General features: G+C 41.5%; 1 protein-coding gene across 10 annotated transcripts in view; it reads left to right on the forward strand.

Moving 5' to 3' along the window:
* The window catches only part of RYR3 (ryanodine receptor 3), a 499,181-nt gene that overhangs the window by 245,699 nt on the left and 231,965 nt on the right, over positions 1–21,517 (forward strand). For all 10 annotated transcript variants that reach the window (XM_032481566.1, XM_032481567.1, XM_032481577.1 and 7 more), the window contains 5 exons: positions 2,310–2,431; positions 13,446–13,614; positions 14,949–15,084; positions 17,230–17,325; positions 18,794–18,912. In XM_032481566.1, coding sequence (XP_032337457.1) covers positions 2,310–2,431; positions 13,446–13,614; positions 14,949–15,084; positions 17,230–17,325; positions 18,794–18,912 — 642 coding nt within the window. The remainder of the gene's footprint in view (positions 1–2,309; positions 2,432–13,445; positions 13,615–14,948; positions 15,085–17,229; positions 17,326–18,793; positions 18,913–21,517) is intronic.

Consider the following 21,517-nt stretch of genomic DNA (forward strand, 5'->3'; position numbering starts at 1 on the left):
AAAACCTGAACTAAATGACTTTTGGTGGCTTGCTGTTTGGGGATTATCCACATCATTGTTCCTTTCGTTTAAGTGGATAATTGAGTTACTGTGCAATTTTCATAGCACAGAGACTAAATAGAATCTCTACAGAGAAAACACAGATTGCATGATGACAAACACACAGGAACCAACATGCAGAAAGATGAGGTACTGCAGAATGATGCTGTATCCACAGAGAATGTAACCCGATGGGAGTGGTCCACCACAGCCTGCTGCGGTGGGAAGCTGACTTGGAGACATACGGCATTTTCCCCCAGAAACTCAGTTGCCATAATATGGGCTTTTTTGGATAGGAACCAGAAAGTAGATAGATGCCCAAGGCATGATGCTGCCTTAAAAAAATTCCTTACAAATGACATGTTTGGGTAGTCAAGGAGTCCCATAATATGGTCTAAGGAAGCATTGTATGCTATAGTTTGTGTTATGTCAACCTCATGTGGAGGTGATGGCAGTTTCCTAGAATGCTGGTCATTGTAAGAAAGGAGATTGGGAGGAAACCATAAGGTAATAGCTTTCTTTTGTGTAAAGTAAAACATACCAGGAAGATATCTGGAAAGGGAAAATAAAATTCTGAAGAGGAGCTAGAAAATAGAATACATAAGGGACCACAAAGACTAGCTTGTATAAGCCCCGCCCTTCCTCTGCCAACAATTGTAAAGTGTGAATTAAACACAGAAATAAATAAACCGTTTGAAGGTTTCAGCAAGCAAGGCACCCGGGAAATGAGCACTAAAGTTCCCTAACAGGATGTAAGTGCACTAAGGTGAGTTCCTCCTTTGTCGCCACTTTCTCCTGAGCATGTCTGCTGAGATGCAGAGCAAGGAATGGGGTCTTCTGTCGCCTTCATTGGACTGGAGAGACAGATTAGAGATAAGGTCAGCTGAGGTTTCTGGGGCCTGGGGAGCCACGTTCCAGGGTGGAGGAAATTTCAGAAACATGAGCCTGAAACTCTATGTACCGTTTCCCCTGGGATCATGAGCTGACCATGGAGAGGGTGTGAAGCTAAGGTAGCAAACAGAAAGGGCCAACTGTGACAGAGAAGAGTGAAGCAGAGATGTGGACAGCATGACAGTACTAGGGGGACAGAGGCTGGGGTTCAAGTTCCCTCAAGTTGGAATGGCGCTTGAAAACACAATAGGCTTTCAAATGAATCCCAGGAGGGCTCTACCCTGGGAGTAGGGGCTACACCCAGCAAATAAGGACAAGTTGAAAAACGATGCCAAAAACCCATTATCTACCCTACCAGCTGATCAGAAGACGATTAAATCCTCTAAAGAGTATGATGATGTCATCTAGAGTTTCCACAGTTTTTCATACCTGCTAAGATAAGGATGACATTTAAAGAGAATGGAATTTGTGGACCTTGAGTGTAAGTTTGGGTGGGAGGGGACACACTCAATGGACCCTGCCAGCTAGAAGGTATCCCCATTTATGGGGTTGATTTGTTGTGCCTGTCCCTGCTTTGTTCTTCCAGGGTTATAGTCTGTAGATCCATGTAACTGCTGTAGCGTGCATGTGAATTTAGGAGAGGCTTTCAGAAACTCTCTCTAAACGGTGTCATAATACTCAACCCTTGATGGGGCTGCCCAGCTCCATTTCATGAGGAGCAAGTTCCCCTCTGAAAATACAAAGGACATCCAATCTGTGTTAAGCATTTTGTGAAACAAGAATAGGAACCTAGAAAAACCAGTGGGAAACAGACACAGTGAAAAACCTGATGAGTGGTAAGTCACCTTACAGGAAGCTCCATCTTTGCCAACTTGGGCTTCTGCTCTCCGCTCTTGGGTTGTGGGATTCCTCCAACAGAGAGGGGAACTTAGGAACCCGGCTGCAGCGATCAGGAGGACACATAGTAACATTCTAACAGCTGCATTTCCCCCATTTCTCATTACTTTCTTGTGTGGGTGGCCGCTTTGAATGTGTTATCTGAACAAGAAAAACCCTAGGATGTTGGTCTTTAGGGACCCGGAAGCTATTGTAAAGTATGTTTTCACCCTTTCAAATTGCCCATGTAGGCCCAAGGAATCAATTGTAACTCATACCACAGGGCACGTAAAATTTCATTTTCATCAAAACACCGTGTCTCGGGGTGACTCATATGTCAGCAATAGAGCGTGTGGGCAAAATAACTACTGATGTCCCACCTTCAAAATGGGCCCAGGGGAACTTGGGTGGGGAGGAGTACCACGGAGGAGGGAAAATACTGCAAGGTAAACATGGACGGGCCAGCTTGTAACCTAGACCTGGTGTCCTTGGCTCTGGGGTAGGTCATACTCCATCAGGAAGGCCACATGGATGACGGCTTAACCCTGCAGAGATGCCAGCAGGAGGAGTCCCAGGCTGCTCGGATCATACGGAATACGACAGCCTTGTTCAGCCAGTTCGTCAGGTACGCGTGCTCCTCCCTTTCTCTAGCTGTCAGTTTCTACTCCGTGCCCATCCAATCCCACCTCCCCGCCCTCTTTTAACATTATGCGTTTTTAGGAAATAACTGCACACCAGCGAAGAGTTTTACCACAGAGAGCTTGGGATTGAAACTCCTTTCCCAATATGCAGGCTCCTGCCTGCTTTACTCTTTGCCCAACAAATGCCCAGGCCCCGTTTGGTTATTCAGGTTGGTGTCATGAATCTCCAAGATCTTCTCAGGCAAATTAAGTGGCAAGAGCTGGAGCATTTTAAATCATTTTGTATTAGTGTGTGAAGAGGGGAGGAGCGAGGAGACGCAGAGCCACACCTTCTGTGCTATTGAGAAAGGCTTTTCTGCATCATTCAGAATTGTTACTGTGGTTTGGATCCAAGCAGATTTGCATTAGAAGGCTTGGGTTACCCACCCAAGGCTGGGACTTAAGTGGGGAAGGTAACTTCTCTGCCTGCTTGGATCATAATCCCTCCCGCCTCAACAGTGCTGCCAAAACAGAGCTCTGTGGGTTGTGTTCACCAATTACCATGAGGAACGGATTCTGTTGTAAACAGTACAGTGTTCCAAGCCGTCCTCTCATAGGAAAATCTCTCTAAAGCCTAGAGGGTTTAAATTGCATGTGTGAATTTGCATGAAATGAGAAAAAAATGTATACCTTTACTTTCCTTCCTGTTGAAACACTGTGATCCAAGGGATGTGTGTTAGTTAGGATACAGGCTAAGCTGCTGTTGCGGTTCAGAATAAACTTTTCTCTCTCTTTCAAGTAATGGTGTGGGTGAGATGAGTGGTTTAGGGAAAACAGACCGTCCTGCTACTGGGGCTCAAGTTCCTTCTGTCTTGCTGCTTTGAGATCTCCTACTGGTCTTGAAGTGTGTCCAGGGATCAGCCAGGCAGCATCACCTGGGAACTTGTTAAAAATACATATTCGTGGGTTTTACCCCAGACCTACTGAATCAGAAAAATGAGTCTTCGTGGGCCCTGCAGTTAACGCTGATGCGTGTGAAAGCTTACAAACCATTGCCGTGGAATGGAGGTCTTAACCTTGCCCACATGGTAGATCCTTCTGGGGTGATTTTAACACCCTGATGCCCACGCGGCATCTCTAAGATATAACCCAGAAGGAGATCACCTTATCTTGCCTTCTGTTGGCTAAAACGAGTCGCATAGCCACATCTAGCTGCAGGGAGGGTGAGAAATACAATCTCTGGTTGGTTGGCCACGTACCCTGTACAACTCAGGTTGTACAACCTGCTACTAAATTGAAGAAAGGGAAGTAGATTCCAGGGGTACTCCTGCCACGGGAACTTCTTGTCTGCTTTTGGCACTGCCACTCATTTCCTGTGATCCTTGAGCCTTCAAAGGAAGGGTATAATAATGAATGGCTTGGGTGGAGAGGGTATAGCTCAGTGGTAGAGCACATACTTAGAATGCGTGGTCCTGGGTTCAATCCCCCGTACCTCCATTAAAAATAAATAAACCTAATTACCTCCCCACTCCCCCTGCCTCAAAAAAAAAGGGCCTGAAAAAAAATTTTTTTAAGATTTGTTTTTAAAAAGTGGGGGAGGCTATAGCTCAGTGGTACAGTACATGCTTAACATGCACAAGGTCCTGGGTTCAGTCCCCAGTACCTCCATTAAGTGAGTAAATAAACCTAATTACCTCCCCCTACCAAAAAACATAATGAATGGCTTGGTACAGGCAGAAAAAATTAACTACACGCACATGAGTTTTTCAGGTAGTCTGGACTCTGACCTGAACCATCACTGTAGGGGTGGCCCTCAATTCTCTCGTCCTCTGCCCTTGTATCTTTCTTAAGTCAGGGGCCCCTGCCTCACGCATACACAGAAATTAATTCAAAATGAATTAAAGGCTTAAATGTAAGACTTAAAACTAGAAAACCTGGAGAAGAAAACATAAGCTCAAATCATCATGACCTTGAGTTAGGCAATGGTTTCCTCAATATGATACCAAAAACAAAAGCCACAAAAGGAAACATAGATAGATTGGACTTTATCAAAATTCAAACTTTTTTTGCTGCAAAGGGCACTGTCAAAGTGAAAAAACACCCCCATATAGGAGACTAGTATATCATACATCTCTTAAGGGATTTATGTTTGGAATAAACATTCACAGCTCAACATTAAAAAAGACAGGTGGACCAATTTAAAAATGGATGAAGGATCTAAATGGACATTTCTCCCAAGAAGGTACACAAATGGCCAATAAGCACATGAAAAGATGCTCAATAGCATCACCTGTCAAAAAAAAAAAAAAAGGAAACCAGAACTATAGTGAGATAATACCTATTGTCACTAGGATGGCTGTAATCAAACAAACTGCCTGTTAGAAGTGTGGGACAGGATGTGGGGAAATTGGAACTGTCATACACTGCTGGTGGGAATGTAAAATGCTGCAGCCACTTTGGAATACAGTCTGAAAATTCCTCAAAATGCTAAGCAAGGAGTTACCTTATGACTCAGCAGTTTCATTTCTAGGTATATGGCCAAGAGATAGGAAACATAGGTCCACATAAAAACTTGTACAGAAATGTTCAAGTAGCATTACTCAGAATAGCCAAAAAGTGGCAACAACCCAAACATCTATCAACTGGTGAATGAATAAATCAAATATGCTCTATCCATACAATGAAATATTATGTGTTCATAAAAAGAATGAAGTACTGATGTATATTGCGACATAGAAGAACCTTGAAAATGTTATGCTAAGTGGAAGAAGCCAGCCACAAAAGACCACATATTGCATGATTGCATTTATATGAAATGTTCAGAATAGGCAAATCTATAGAGACAGGAAATAGATTTATGGTTGCCTAGGGCTGGGGTGGTAGCAGGTGAAAAGGAGGGTGGTGACTGCTAATGGGTATGGGATTTGGGGAGAAGCTGATGAAAAGTTCTAAAATTGATTTAGGTAGTGGCTGCACAACTCTGTAAATATACTAAAAACCATTAAGCCATTAAATGGTACCCTTTAAATAGATGACTGTATGATATGTGAATTATATTTCAATAAAGCTGTTATTTTTAAAAATTCAGTGGGAGTTACATGCCTAACAATGAGGAAATTATTTTTAAACAGCTTTATTGGGTTATAATTTACATATTGTAAAATTCATCCTTTTAAGTGTACAACTCCATGAGTTTTAATACATTTATGGAGCTGTACAGCCATTGCCGCAATTCAGTTTTAGAACATTTTCATCACCCTAAAAAGATTCCTTATGCCCATTACACTTTATACTAGTTGCCACTCCCAGCCTTGGGCAACCAATCATCTACTTTCCCTCACAGTTTAATGCATTAAATTGTTAAATCATACAATATATGGTCTTTTGAATATGGCCTTTTCATTTAGCATTACATTTTTGAGGTTCATCTCTGGTGTAGTACACAATGGTGTTCTGTTCCTTTTTATTGCTGAAGATTATTTCTGTGTATGTGTTTTATATATATGTAAATTATAAACATATACATACACGTAAAGGTATGTATGTATGATTGTGTTTGTGTATATATATAGAGAGAGAGACAGATATGAATACACACACACAGACACACCCACCTTACATTGTTTGTCAGGTGAGGAAGAGTTGGATTGTTTCTGCTTTGGGTTATTATCAGTAACGTTTCTATGGGTATTAGTGTTAAAGTCTTTGGATATGTTTTCATTTTTCTTGGGTAAATTACCAAGAAGCGGAAGTGCTGAGCCATATGTAAATTTATATTTAACTTTGTAATATTTTGTGGTAAAATGTACATGACAAAATTTACCATTTTAACCTTTTTTTTTTCCCTGAACCATTTTAACCATTTTTAAGTGTATAGATCAATGACATTAAATACACTTAAATTGTGCAGTCATCACCACGGTCCATTTCCAGAACTTTTACATCATTCCAAACTGAAATTCCAAACAGTAACTTCCCCTACTGTCCCTCCAGCCACTGTTAACCACAATTCTACTTTCTGTTTCTATGAATTTAGCTATTCTAGGTACCTCATATAAGTGGAATAATACAGTATTTGTCTCTTTTGTGTTTAACTTATTTCACTCAGCACAATGACTTCAAGGTTCATTCATATTGTAGTGTGCATCAGAATGCCATTCCTTTTTGAGGCTGAATACCATTACACTGTACATAGATACCACATTGTCCGTCCATCTATCAGTGGACATTTAGGGATGCTTAGCTTTTTAAGAAACTGAAAACCTATTTTCCAAAGCAGATACAGTTAGCCCTTCGTATTCATGGATGTAGAATCTGTGGCTATGGCGGGCAGGCAGGCTGTAATGGACTTGAGTTTCCACAGATTTTGGTGTCCGTGGGGATCCTGGAACCAACCCCCTGAGAATAGTAAGTGATGACAGTACACCATTTTACATTCTACTCGGAAATACACACAATTCCAATTTCTCCACATTCTTGCCTACAGCTGTTATTTTGGGATGTCATTTTGGTTGTAACTTGCATTTCCAAAATGACTAATAATTTTGAACTTTTTTCATGTCCTTATTAGGCATTAATGTATCTTTTTTAGTAAAATGTAATCAAATCTTTCCCTATTTTTTAAAAATTTTTTTAATTGAAGTGTAGTCAATTTACAATGTTGTATTAGTTTCTGGTATAGAGAATAGTGATTCAGTTGTGTATATATATATCCCTTTTCATATTCTTTTTCAATATAGGTCATTACAAGATATTGAATATATAGCTCCCTGTGCTATACAGTATGACCTTGTTGTTTATCTGTTTTATGTATAGTAGTTAGTACCTGCAAATCTTGAACTCCCAATTTATCCCTCCCCATCCCATTCCCCCTGGTAACCATAAGTTTGTTTTCTGTGAGTCAGTTTCTGTTTTATAAATAAGTTCATTGTGTCATTTTTTTTTTTAGATTCCGCATATAAGTGGTATCATATGGTATTTTTCTTTCTCCTTCTGGCTTACTTCACTTAGAATGATGATCTCCAGGTCCATCCATGTTACAAATGGCACTATTTTATTCTTTTTTATGGCTGAGTAGTATTCCATTGTATATACATACACCACATCATCTTTATCCAATCATCTGTCAATGGACATTAAGTTTGCTTCCATGTTTAGACTATTGTAAGTAGTGCTGCTATGGACATGCATCTTTTTGAATTACAGTTTCCTCCAGATATATACCCATGAGTGGGATTGCTGGATCATATGGTAACTCTATTTTTAGTTTTTTTAAGGAATCCCCACACTATTTTCCATAGTGGCTGAATGAAACTACATTCCTACCAACAGTGTAGGAGGGTTCCCTTTCCTCCACACCCTCTTTAGCATTTCTCATTTAAGGACTTCCTAATGATGGCCTTTCTGTCTATTATGAGGTGGTACCTCATGGTAGTTTTGATTTCCATTTCGCTAATCATTAGTGATATTGAGCATTTTTTCATGTGCCTGTTGGCCATCTGTATGTCTTCTTTGGAGAAATGTCTGTTTAGATCTTCTGTCCATTTTTTTAACCTATTTTTTAGTTGAGTTATTTGTCTTCAGTTGAGGTTTGAGAGTTTTTTTGTATCTTCCACTTATAAGTTTCTTAATACATTTATGATTTGCAAATATTTTATCCTAGTTTGTGGCTTTTTTTTCATTTTCTTAATGGTGGCTTTTGAAGCATGAAAGTTTTAATTTTGATGAGTCCAATTTAACATTATTTTTGTTTATGCATTGTTTTTGATATCATATCTCAGAACTTGTTTCCTAACCCAAACTCACTGAGATTTTCTCCCATGTTTTCTTATAAAAAGCTTTATGATTAGCTCTTAAATTTAGGTCTGTCATCAATTTTGAATCTATTTTTGTGTATGGTGTGCAGTAAGGATTTAAATTACTCTTTCTGAATGTAGGTCCAGTGAATATCTGTCCCTGTACAATTTGCTGAAAAGACTATCATTTACCCATCAAATTACCTTGGCACTTTTGTCAAAAGTCAAGTGACCATAAAGTGTATGGGCTTAATTCTATACCCTCAATTCTATTCCGTTGATTTTTATACCTGTCATTATGCTAAAACAACACTGTCTTGATTAGTGTAGCCTTATAGTAAGTATTAAAATCAGCTAGAGTGAGTCCTCCTACAATTTTGTACTTTTTTCCAGAATTATTTTGGTTCTTCTGGGTCCTTTGCATTCCCATATAAGTTTTAGGGTGAGTTTGTACAATTCTGCAAGAAAGCCTGGTGGGCTTTTGATAGACACGGCATTGGATCTGTAGATCAGTTTGGGAAAACTTTTATCTTAATAATAATGAATTTTTCAGTCTATAAACATAGAATGTCTCTCCATTTATTCTTGAATTCCTTTCAGCAAGATGTTAATAGTTTTCAGTGTATAAATCTTACACTTCTTTTGTAAGACTTATTCCTAAGTATTCATTTTTAATGCAACTACAAATGGAAATTTTTTTCTTGATTTTATTTCAGATTGTTCACTGCTGATGTCCTTAAATACTAGTGTATAGAAATTGAGTTTTTAAGCAGGGAGGGTATAGCTCAGTGGTAGAGTGAGTGCTTTGTACACATGAGGCCCTGAGTTCAATCCCCAGTATGTCCATTAAAAATAAGTAAATAAATAAAAACCTAATCACCTCCCCCCACAAAAAAAAAAAGAAAGAAATTGAGTTTTTAGAATATCGATCATTTCCTGTGACTCAGTTGAAGTTTTTTATTCTAGAGGGGGTATTTTTGGGTATGGATGGATTCTTTAGAATTTTCTACTTATAGGATCATCTCTGAATTAAGAGAGTTTTATTTTTTCCTTTCCAATAAGGATGCTCTTTATTTTTATTTCATTTTATTTTGCATGATTGCACTGGATAGACTATCCACTACAATGTGGAATAAAGTAGGGAGAACAGACATTCTTGTCTTGTTCCTGGTCTCAGTGGGAAAACATTCTGTCTTTGACCGTTAAGTATGCTGTTAAGGGGATTTTTGTAGACGCCCTTTACCAGGTTGAGGAAGTTCTCTTCTCTTTCTGGTTTGCCGAGACCTTTTCATATTGAGTAAGTGTTAGATTTTGTCAAATTATTTTTCTTTGTCCATTGAGATGATTATGTGGTTTTGTCCTTTATGAATATAGTTTATTACATTAACTTCTTGAGAATGAGGTGTTGAAATCCCTATTATTGTTGAATTGTCTGTTTCTCCTTCAGTTCTGTCAATTTTTGCATGACATATTTTGGTCTCTGTTGTTGGGTGCTTTATGTTTATAACAGGTATATCTTGCTCCCAAAATTGACTCTTGTAATTATGAAATGTCTCCCTTTTCTCTCTATGAATATTTTTGTCTCAAAGCCTGTTTTGTAGAGCCACTCCAGCTGTCTTAATGCAGGTTACAGTTACTATTTGCATAGTGTATCTTCTTCAGTTCTTCTACTTTCAACTTGTTTGTGTCTTTGTATCAAAAATATGTCTTGTAGATAGCATACCTCGGGTTGTTTTTGTTTTTGTTTTGTTTTTTGGAGTCTGACAGTCTCTTCCTTTTGCTGGTGTGTATAATCAATTTATAAATAGTGTTAATTATTCAAATGATTGGATTCATGTCTGCCATTTTGCTATTTGATTTTATGTCTTTTTGTTCCTCTGTTCTTCCTTTACTGCCTTTTGTGTTAAATCGACATTTCCTAGTGTACCATTTTAATTCCTATGAGTTTTTTGAACTTTTTTTTTTTTTTAGCTCTAGGAATAGTTGCTCTAGGGAGCTCCATATGTATTAGACTTGACACATTCTACCTCACATTAATACTAACTTGAGTGAAATAAATCAACTTTGCTCCAATATCGTTCCATTCTCTCAGCTTCTTTGTGATAATGATGACACGTATATTATATCTTCATGTGTTATGAGCCCAGCAATACAGTTTTAAAATTATTTTATGCACTCATTTTTAAATTAGTTACAAGAACAAAAGAGAAATACATGTTTATATTGTGTTTTACATTCACCTGCATAATTATATTCACCGGTGCTCTTTATTTCTTTGCGTGGATTGTGGTTAGTGTCTTGTGTCATGTGCTTCTAGCCTAAAGGACTTCCTTTATTATTTCTTGTAAGACTAGCCTGCTACCCTTTGTTGCTGGACCTGTGTGTGGGTTGGATAACATGTACAAAGGTCAGGCAGTTTTAAGTCTCTCCTGGATTTTACTTTCTGCTTACACAGGGCCTCATGTTCAGCCAGTGATGAATCGATGGCTAGGGCCCTCTCTGATCCTTCCTGAGCATGTGGCTGACCTTGAACTCCTCGCTTCTGGAAGCCCCACCCTCAGTGGGGGAGATTCTTGATTCTCCCAGCCACAGGATGTTTTACAGAAAAGGAGGACTAATGAACAATAAATCAATGCAGCAACGGTGGGGGCTGCAAAAGCCATGGTACTTACATTTTTGCAAGAACTGGGAAGTGTAGGATGGAAAAATAATTTGGAAATAGATTCTCCTCTCCCACCTCTTTTGAGAAGCCAACAATATATGCTATGTACAAATGGAAACCAGGAAGAGGGAGTGGCCTTCTGGGAGAGCAAACTAAAGTGAAAGAAATAAAGTAGGAACAATGAAAAAGAAAAGGTTAACATTTCCTGTGGCATCTCGTCATCCACTGTACAGGCACTGGGAACTGTCCAGTAGGACAGATGAACAGTGTGATGGATGGAGGAGTCTCAGAAATCCTGCTGAGGAGAAGAGGCTGTCCAGCTGTCCTCTGAGTTTAACCTCTGGAGGGAAACAATATGTAAATAATTTTGTTATGGTGATTATATGGTAAATACTCAGAATCACCTGAGATCTTGCTTGAATTTAACAAGAGAAATCCTTGGCAAAGATCTGAGCAAGCAGTGGGACAGTGGCTGTAGGGAGTGAAAGAAGGCTGAGATATGAGACGGGCCAACTTCAGTTAGTGCTGAACTAAGGCGTCATCTCGTACCTGTCCATCTGGGTCCTCCTGGGTCCACCTGAGTCTACTCTACAAAGGTCTAGAGTAGAATCTCGGCACCATGAAGCCACTTGGAGGCCATGTTCATTTTCAGCACCGTCCCCAGTGCCAAGCACGTGGTACATGTTCTGTTTTGAAGGAGGGAGGCATCTGCTCCTTCCCTGGAGGGCTGTTATATTGATGCTTCTTCAAAGGGTAAGATGAAGTGACCCAGCAGTAAGAACCCACAGAACAAAAAACTAGACCCAGAAGGACCCTGACAGTCGTAGAATGTACCTTCCCTATTTTCGGTGTAAAATTAAAGCATGAAAGGCTTAGAGGCTCTCCTAATATCGCATGGTTAAATGGCGGTGACTGTCGCCTGGGCTCTCTAACCCTCTGTGTAGTGCACATGCTGCCCCATCAAGCTGTGGGAACACCTGCAAACCTGTGCTCACATCCTCGTTTTTTATCCCATGAAGAAGCACTCCTCACTTAACAGGCATCAGTGTCTACAGTAAATACAAAATGTTACAGAAAGAAAGAAGAGGGAGAGAGAAGCCCTGCAGCCAGACCGGAAATATTGAGGAAAATGTGTTCATCCTACACTGAATCTAAACTTAGGGAGTCATTTCTGATTGGGTTTTGTGTTCCCAGACCTTAAGGGATTCTCTTCCCCACTGTCTTTGTGTCAAACAATATCCCTGCCAGTCATCAGCAACTACTTTCTGAGCACCTGCCATGGGCCACAGGACACAGTACTGAGAAGTACCTCCTTGCCTTGAAATCCACTCGTGTTCTGCCCTCATTGCAAGCACTTGGCATTGTTACACAAAAATGGAATTACTGTCACATTGTGATTGTCAACTCATAACACCTGAGTGTTTTCAGTGCTTGTTCAGCCTTTGCTTTAAGCCTAGGTAGCAATATTTTCTTAGTGTATGTCCAGATTAATATATATGCAAATCCACTGTAAATGTAAAGGAGAGGTCATTAGAAATTGACAAGGAAAACCCCTCATGTTATTTATACATTAACCTAGTTCTCATCCCCCGGGGCCACGACGCAGGCCATAAGAACTGGGTTTATTTCCCCCTTCCTCATCTTAAATGAAGTCCTCTGAGAGCCTCACCAGTGTAGCCTGCCTCAGGGAGACGGGAAAATGAAGGCTCGTTTTATCATCTTTGGAGGTTTGTGGTCCCTTGTTTTGAAAGGATTTGTTTTTGGTTTTTTCAGCTTTTTATTTTTAATGGAGGTACTGGGGATTGAACTCAGGACGTTGTGCATGCTAAGCACGTGCCCTACCACTGAACTATATCCTCCCTCTTTGAAAGGGTTTAATTATGAGATTTTGGGGGGAAATGACAGAGGGAGTTAAAGAGACAGACACACATAGAGGATGGGGGGAACACAACAGAGAAAGCGAGGGAGACGGTGGAGCAGATAACTGATGGGGGTGCAGATGTTGAGACATGGGACACTGAGAAAGAGAGGAGGGGGAGATAAACGGAGGGCACACAGAGGAAGTTGTAAGAGAAACAACAAAGGAGACATTAACAAATGGGGTGGGGAGGCAGGTGTGTGCAGGCACGTGCGCGCGCGCACACACACACGCACAGGTTAAGAGAAGAACACATGCAGGGAGAGAGAGCACAAAGACGTGGGGAGAGACCCAGTGGTGGAAACTCTTCCAGCTGATGCTTAACCTCTTCCAAGAAGGTGTGAACTGTGGGCTAATAAATTTATTATTTTTAAAAGTGTTCCCACTTAGAAAGGAAAAACTGTGGCAGACAGCCAGGGGTCATTTCCCTTTATTTATGAAATGGCTTTAAAATTGAATCAGAAATTGTCTCCTGCTGCTCTGTGTGTCGGCACACTTCAATTTGTGGTCATCTGTACAGTGACTCCCCCAGGAAGAAGTCCAAGTGCCCAGGGTGGGGCAGGAGGGAGCCAGGGCCTAGTGGACTCTTCTCAGGGTCCTGCTGGAGTCCCCCTGCCTGAACTGTGTCCGTCTTGCGGTTTTAGTGGAAACAATCGCACAACTGCCCCTGTCACCCTGCCGATAGAAGAGGTCCTACAGACCTTGCAGGACTTGATTGCCTACTTCCAGCCCCCAGAGGAGGAGATGCAGCATGAAGACAAGCAGAACAAGCTCCGCTCACTCAAAAACAGACAGAATCTTTTCAAGGAAGAGGTAAGTCCAGAAAATTAAAAATCGAGATCCTCTTTGTGTCCAGTGCTAAAATATCTTCATGACTGCAGTGTAGCTTTGTGTCCACGCATGCACATGTTTATGAAAGAAACGGAGAACAAGAAAGAGAGGAAGCTGGAAAGAAAAGGATTCATTGCAAGCCGCCCTTCCCTGTCAGCCCCCTGATTACATTAGCAGCGAGCATTGTAGCGCATGTACGTTGGCGCATTCAAACCAGATTATATTGTGAAGCCTCAGAGTCAGCTGCGTATCCAAGATCTGTTTTTCCATAAATCTCAGCTATTAGAGCATGGCATTGGCTAGGATTCCCAAATGTGGGAAAATGTCAGAATCGCCTTGGAAACCTGTTTGAAAAATACAAATGCACAGCTTCCACCACATCAGAAATGCCCGAGGAGCTGGTTTGAAAGATACAGATGATGCCACATCTCCTGTCGAACTTGAGCATCTCAGGCACTAGGGATGGGGCTTGGAGACAGGGGAAATACTAACTTGGAACTGAATGGGCCCTGGACCCTAGTTCTTCCTCCGTCCCTGGCTGCGTGTGACCTTGGACAGAGTCACACGCCTTCTCTCAACTTGGACGTGATGACTTGGCGCTAGTAGGCCACAGTCGTATCCTGCAGCCCCCATTCCTGGAGACACAGCTCGTCCCATGGACATTTCCCAAGTCAGTGGTGTGGGAGGCAGACCTGGTCGTCCTCAGCCTTCTGGGAGCTTTGCCTGGGGGAACATTCTGTACGCCTGCTGAAACTGTTTACCATCTCCCTCCTGCTCTTTAAGAACAGCTTGGCACAGATGTTTTTGCTGGGTGGCATAGTATTGTACAGCAGATGGGAAAGTAGTTAAAAACCCTCTTTTACTGTTACTGTCTCCAAGTTCCACCTCTTCTGGAGGGGAGGGGGAGGTGCACAAGTTGTCTTGTGCATCTAAGAGAAAAATCGGTCCTGTATTCTGAGTGAGTCAGAATCGTTTCACACCAGACCTAGAGCACGCGTCTGAGACTCATTCACACTCCCTCTGCTTCGCTGTGTCCTTGGATTGAGTTAAACACGTGGGGGCAAACCCAGTCAGAGAAGACTGCTGACTCACTCCCAAAATGGATGCTATTTAGGTCTCTGAGACATTTAAAAAAAAAAAAAAAGCATATTTTGTTTTTAGCAGGAGAAAAACAACCCAAACTGGCACCACAAAGGTCTACCTGCATGTTAGCATCTTCAGCTTTAAAAGGTGAATGACATGGGCAGGGAAAGCACGAAAAGGATCCCCCATTTTTAATCAGGTATTTTCATTTTTTCCCCAACTCACCTTCACAGGGAATGTTGGCCCTTGTGTTAAACTGCATTGATCGCTTAAATATCTACAATAGCATCGCTCACTTCGCAGGGATTGCCAGGGAGGAGAGTGGCATGGCCTGGAAAGAAATTCTGAACCTCCTGTACAAACTGCTGGGTAAGTACGCACCTGGAGCCCTCTCTCCCCCTGGGAAGATGGCCAAGGGTGGTCTGCAGGCATTTCATGGGACGAACTAAGATTGTCATCCAGTCTCATTCCTTGGAAGCTTTTGTTAACATTTGATTCTAACCCAGCCTTCCATTCTGTTAACCAGTAACTTATTGTGCTTTCCAAACTGACAGCAAGTAGAAGCAAATGGTGCTCAGTTTTGCCAAAACTACCTGTGAAACCCTTGACAGTCACTTAGGCTCCCTGAACCTCAATTCCTCATCTTTAAAATAAGGAAATGAGACAAAAATATGTTGAAGGCGCCCTCCAGTGCTAAGCTTGCAACACCTGCAGTCTGAGGATGGTTACTCTCGTCCCCTGTGTGCCCTGTCCCCATCCCCTTGTGGGGCAGTCACGATTCCTGCTGCTTTGGCCTGCTCCTTACTTCATTTTGGGGGAAAGAAAAAGGCAGACTTTGGCTTGGGGATAGGGGTTGTCCGGCATCCAGCCTTTCTTCTCAGAACTGGGAGTGCATGGTGACATGCCAGTGCCTGCTGTGACCGAGGTGACCTGTGGGCCCAGGCCACCAGCCCGAGGGAAGAAGACAGCAGAAGACAGTATTGGCTTCTGCAAGAAGGTGGCGGCCCTTTAATTGTTGTGGCATGGTGACACGGCGGCATCTGAGGGCTTTGCTCTGATGTCAATGTCCCATTGAGAGGAAATCTGTAGAAAGTTGAGCAGACCAGGGGAGAGCCCAGAGAAGTCAGGTTAGACCCATACTCAGTAGCAAGGGCCAGGCTGAGTAGCCTGTGTGGTCTCGTAAGGTCTCTTCCAACTGTAACATTTTGTGATGATATGGCTCAAACTCAGTAGCAGTTATTACAACAATAAGAGCTAACATGTTAAGTTCTGTTTGCTAGGCTGTGGAATATCTTTTTTGATCCTCAGAGGAATACTGTGAGATGTAGGTACTGTTACTGTTTGACTGATGAAGAAACTAGTGCTCAGAAATGCTCACAACTCTTCCAAGGCCACACGTGTTGGAAGTGGGGGAACTATGGCTCGAGCCCAGGCTTGACCGCCTGACCCCAGAGCCTCAAGCTTAACCCCCTTGCTGTGGCCGACCTGAAAGGCAGGGTAGCAGTTGAGACTGAATTCTGCCCTCCAGTGACGGTGGAGCACAAGGCAGAGGTCCTGAGGAAGTCATTTCCTTATCCAACTACCTAACAAGCATCTGTAAAACCCTCCAGCCTTTGAAAAACAAGGGCACGAAGAACAAGCTACTTGGGGGCCAGTTTACATGGACTTGCTCCGGAGCTGCATCTCCAGCACTGGCCGGTGGAGGGAAGGTTACTGGGTCTAGACTGGTCAAAATCTAATGACAGCGTATTCTCTCTCTCCCTTTGCACTGTCATCTGCCAGTGGTCCTCAAACATGAGCAACGTCAGAATCAGCTGGAGGGCTGGTTGAAACACAGGTGCTGGGGCCCATCCCCTGAGTGTCCGATGCAGTAGGTCTGGGATAAGCCCAGAGGCTCTGTGTTTCTGACAAGTTCTCAGGTGATACTGACAGTCCTGCCCCAGGATCCCACTTTGGGGACCACCGTCGTTTCCTGATGTGCTTTCGCTGTTTTAGAGTTTCATGTTTCGTTGTTACGTGCCTCTGAGCTTCGCCAGCCTTTTCAGCTGTGTTCATGTGGACGCCTGCCTTTAGCACTGGAGAACAGCTTCTTGGACCTTCCAATAGCTAGACTCATGAAAACATTGGAAGAAGTCGGGTTGTTAAGCCAGTAACCAAGCAGATACTGGCTTTCTTTCTTATCACTATCTGAAGCAGTTTTATTAATCTGTGTGTATATTGTCCCTCTCTCCTATTTCAGGAAGGAAGGGAGTCTGTTGTGTTCCTACTGCTCTGTTTCCAGCAAGTAGACAGATGCCTGGCACCTAGCAGAACCTCTGGAAATCCTTGAGTGAATGGCAGAGTTTCACTCTTCGAAATATAGAAACCAGATTGGATCAAAGGGCTCAGGAGGGGAAGAGTTGTGTTCAGTTCTTTTTAGTTGTTGAGTAGGTGGAGTGCTGAACAGCTTCCCAAGTTCTTACGCACACTATTGTGCCCTTTAACCTGCTAGGTCACACATGTTCTTGTTCACAGCTGCTCTCATCCGTGGAAACAGAAACAATTGCGCTCAATTCTCCAATAACCTTGATTGGCTAATCAGCAAACTGGACAGACTAGAATCTTCCTCAGGTAAGATCTGACAGGAAACATATTTGGAGAAGGTGGCAGGGTGGGTGCTATTAAAAAAAGAAAAGAAAAAGAAAATTGAATCTCTGAACAATTCTTTTTTCCACTGGATTGCAAGAAACCCTCAGTAATTACTTCAACAAAAAGAAATAAAGTCCTAAATCTTCTTGGCACTCTTATAACTTTATTTAGCACCTCTAGCCCAGACTTCAAAAGTCTTTCCTTTTGTGCTTCATTTTTCTCTTTGTGCCATCATCTCCACCCGCTGGGTCCTTGAACCACCCCTCATCCCAGCTGCTGGTCTCCTGATTGCTACTTGCACTCTTATTCTCCGGGTTTCTAAACCCTCTCTGGATGTGGTCCTCTGAGCTATTTTGGTTAGAAGCAGGACTGAAGGATGAGCAAGAAATAAGAGGAAATGATGATCCTCATGCTCCTGAATCACTCCTACATCATATCTAGAATGCTTCTTAATGATTCAGAGGATTTGAGCCAAGATGAGTGGTCATTATTGGCCAGTGACCAGGCCATTGAGGCTCCGCAGTTGATTCCTCAGTGATGAGAGAACATAACAGGTGTGGGTCCCCTTCTGGGAAGCTCAAAGGTTTTAATGCTTTTTTCATTGTCCAGAGATGGTAGGAGCTCGAACAGAGAGGCCAAGGGAAGGCTCTTCCAGGCCCATCCACCTGCACACATGTCTTCCTCAGCCTCCACTTTCTTCAGTGCTTCCTCCCATCCACATGACACTTTAGGGACATTTATGAAAACTTTGGGGGAAAAAAACCAAAATCAAGAGGAATCTTCTCAATCAAACCAATAAAGATACTGGTCAACTGCTTCCCATACATTTTCACCCTGGGGTTACCCTGTAGGTGCCAGGCTGCGGAGACACCTGTTCATTTCTCTTAAAGCTTCAATTAGTACAGAAAACCATCCTATGTGCCCAGAAAAGGGGCCAAAGCCAAACAGTCTTTATTTAGTGAGATTATAGTTTATTGATACACCAGTAAACCTAAAATAAAAATTCTGGAGTGATTCTTAGAAAAATTCTTATTCAAGGAATGCTCAGAGTATTTTCTAAATTACTTGAATGACCTTTAGAATTTATAGCAAACTGGGTATCTCCTTGTCTATTTGTTCTTAAATTAAGTATTGCTTGGTTTGATCAAATTAAGAATTCTATTTTACAGCTGCCTCTCTATGTTATGGCACAGAAAGGTCATGTCTTTGTCCACAAGAGGGAGATGAGGTTAGTGGTGAATAAAATTCACCTCTAAATTATAGCCTGGTTGGTCACCAGAGGCTCCTGAAGTTTATTCGAGATGGTTGCATCTTTGGCCAGAAATATTTAATAGTTTCAAAGAGTTGATGATATTCTGTACCCTAGGGGATGGTCGTTTCACTCTCAGGTTTCTAAAAATAGTTCTGCAGGTTACTTAATGTCCAAATGATTTTTGTGGCGTTCGTATAGGTATCTTGGAAGTTCTGCACTGCATCCTGATCGAAAGCCCAGAAGCCTTAAATCTGATAGCAGAGGGTCACATCAAGTCTATCATCTCCCTGTTGGATAAGCACGGGCGGAATCACAAGGTGGGTGTAGAAAGAAGAATCCAAATGAGTGATTGACTTTACCTGGCTTTTCCCTCCTTGCCGCTTAGTAACTGTTGTGTGTTATTGAGAGCCTGTTGATTACTCTTTTTCTTGGCTTTAGTTTAAAAAAAGAAAAAAAAAAACTATGGAAACTGAGGTCCTGAGAGACCCTTTCTTCCTAGGAGCACACCCTGAGCCAAGCATGCTGGATCCTGGGTGGCCTCCTCGCTTTCCACCTGCTTCCCAAACCCGGCTCATCGTTATCCCTTAGCACACAGCTGGCTGCGTGAGCCACTTAGCCCCGTGCAAGGCCAGCTGCAGGATGCACTCCTACCCTTGGGTCTAGGAGCTTAGTAGTGAAAGTAGAAGCTAATACCAAACTGCATAAAGAACATGTACAGAAGTCACTCCACTTCCTCCTGAGTTGTCTGGTTTCTGATTAGAAATCAGCTAACACTCTTATGTTTTTCCTCTGTATTTTTTTTTTTTTTTGAAGAGGGTGGGTTTTGGAAGTGAGCTAGCTTATTTAACTTTTTTTTTTAATTGTAGTCAGTTTACAATATTGTGTCAATTTCCTGTGTACATCACAGTGCTTCAGTCATACATGAATACACATATGTTCGTTTTCATATTCTTTTTCACCGTAAGCTACTACAAGACATCAAATATAGTTCCCTGTGCTATACAGTATAAACTTGTTTATCTATTTTATATATACCAGTCAGTATCTGCAAATCTCTACCTCCCAATTTATCCCTTCCTACCACTTTCCCCTTGGTAACCATAAGTTTGTTTTCTATGTCTGTGAATCTGTTTCTGTATTATAAATAAGTTCATTTGTCTTTTTTTTTTTTTAGATCCCTCAGATAAGTGATATCGTATGGTATTTTTCTTTCTCTTTCTGGCTTACTTCATTTAGACACATTCTCCAGGTCCATCCATGTTGCTGCAAATGGCATTATTTTATTATTTTTTATGGCTGAGTAGTATTCCATTGTCTAAATATACCACAATTTCTTTATCCAGTCATCTGTTAATGGACATTTAGGTTGTTTCCATTTCTTATATATTGTAAATAGTGTTGCTATGAACATTGGGGTGCAGGTATTTTTTTGAATTAAGGTTCCTTCTGGATATATGCCCAGGAGTAGAATTGCTGGGTCATACGGTAAGTCTTTTTTTAGTTTTTTGAGGAATCTCCATACTGTTTTCCATAATGGCTGTACCACTGCATTCCCACCAACATTGTAGGAGGGTTCCCTTTTCTCCACAGCCTCTCCAGCATTTATTGTTTGTGGAATTTTGAATGATGGCCATCCTGACTGGTGTGGTGGTACCTCATTGTAGTTTTGATTTGCATTTCTCTGATAATTTAGTGATATTGAGCATTTTTTCATGTGCCTATTGGCCATTTGTTTGTCTTCGTTGGAGAATTGCTTGTTTAGTTCTTCTGCCCATTTTTGGATTGGGTTGTTTGTTTTTGTTATTAAGTTGTATGAGCTGTTTATATATTCTGGAAATTAAGCCCTTATCAGTCTCATCTTTTGCAAATACTGTCTCCTATTCCATAGGTTGTTGTTTTGTTTTGCTTATGGTTTCCTTTGCTGTGCAAAAGCTTGTAAGTTTAATTAGATTCCATTTGTTTATTTTTGCTTTTATTTCTATTGCTTGGGTAGACTCCCCTGGGAGAACATTACTGAGATTTATGTCAGATAATGTTTTGCCTGTGTTTTCTTTGAGGATATTTATTGTGTCTTGTCTTTTGTGTAAGTCTTTTAGCCATTTTGAGTTTATTTTTGTGGATGGTATGAGGGAGTGTTCTAGCTTCATTGATTTACATGCTGCTGTCCAGTTTTCCCAACACCATTTGCTGAAGAGACTGTCTTTATTCCATTGTATGTTCTTGCCTCCTATGTCAAAGATTAATTGACCAAAAGTTTATAGGTTAATTTCTGGGCTCTCTATTCTGTTCCATTGGTCCATATGTCTGTTTTTGTACCAATACCATGCTGTTTTGATTATTGTAGTTCTCCTCTGTGTTTTTTTTAATGGAAGTACTAGGGATTGAACTCAGGACCTCGTGCGTGCTAAGCACACACTCTACCACTGAGCTATACCCCTTCAGGATTAGCAGATACTAACTACTATATATAAAATAGATAACAAGGTCCTACTGTATAGCACAGGGAACTATATTCAATACCTTGTAATAGCCTATAATGGAAAAGAATATGTAAAGGTATATATATGTATAACTGAATCACGATGCTGTACACCAGAAACTAACACAACATTGTAAATTGATGATACTTCCATTAAAAAAAAAAGACAGAAATCAGATTTAGAATAATGTAGAAAGTCTTGGCATCATGGCTTGTTCTTCAGTCAAACCAGACTTGCCTTGAGTCAAACCAAGTGAAGTAAATGATCTTCATGAACAAGCCAGAGAGGGGAAGCTGTGGGACTCTCCCTCTGATACAAAGCGGGTGTGTGACTTTGCACTCCAGTCATTTCAGCTGTGAAAGTGAAAAATAACGCCAGCTCACTTCTGAAGGTGGTATGCTATATCAAGTTTTTTGAGGCCTCTTAAAGTTCTAACACCCCT

Source organism: Camelus ferus, chromosome 6 (assembly GCF_009834535.1).
Source record: "Camelus ferus isolate YT-003-E chromosome 6, BCGSAC_Cfer_1.0, whole genome shotgun sequence".
Lineage (NCBI taxonomy): Eukaryota > Metazoa > Chordata > Mammalia > Artiodactyla > Camelidae > Camelus > Camelus ferus.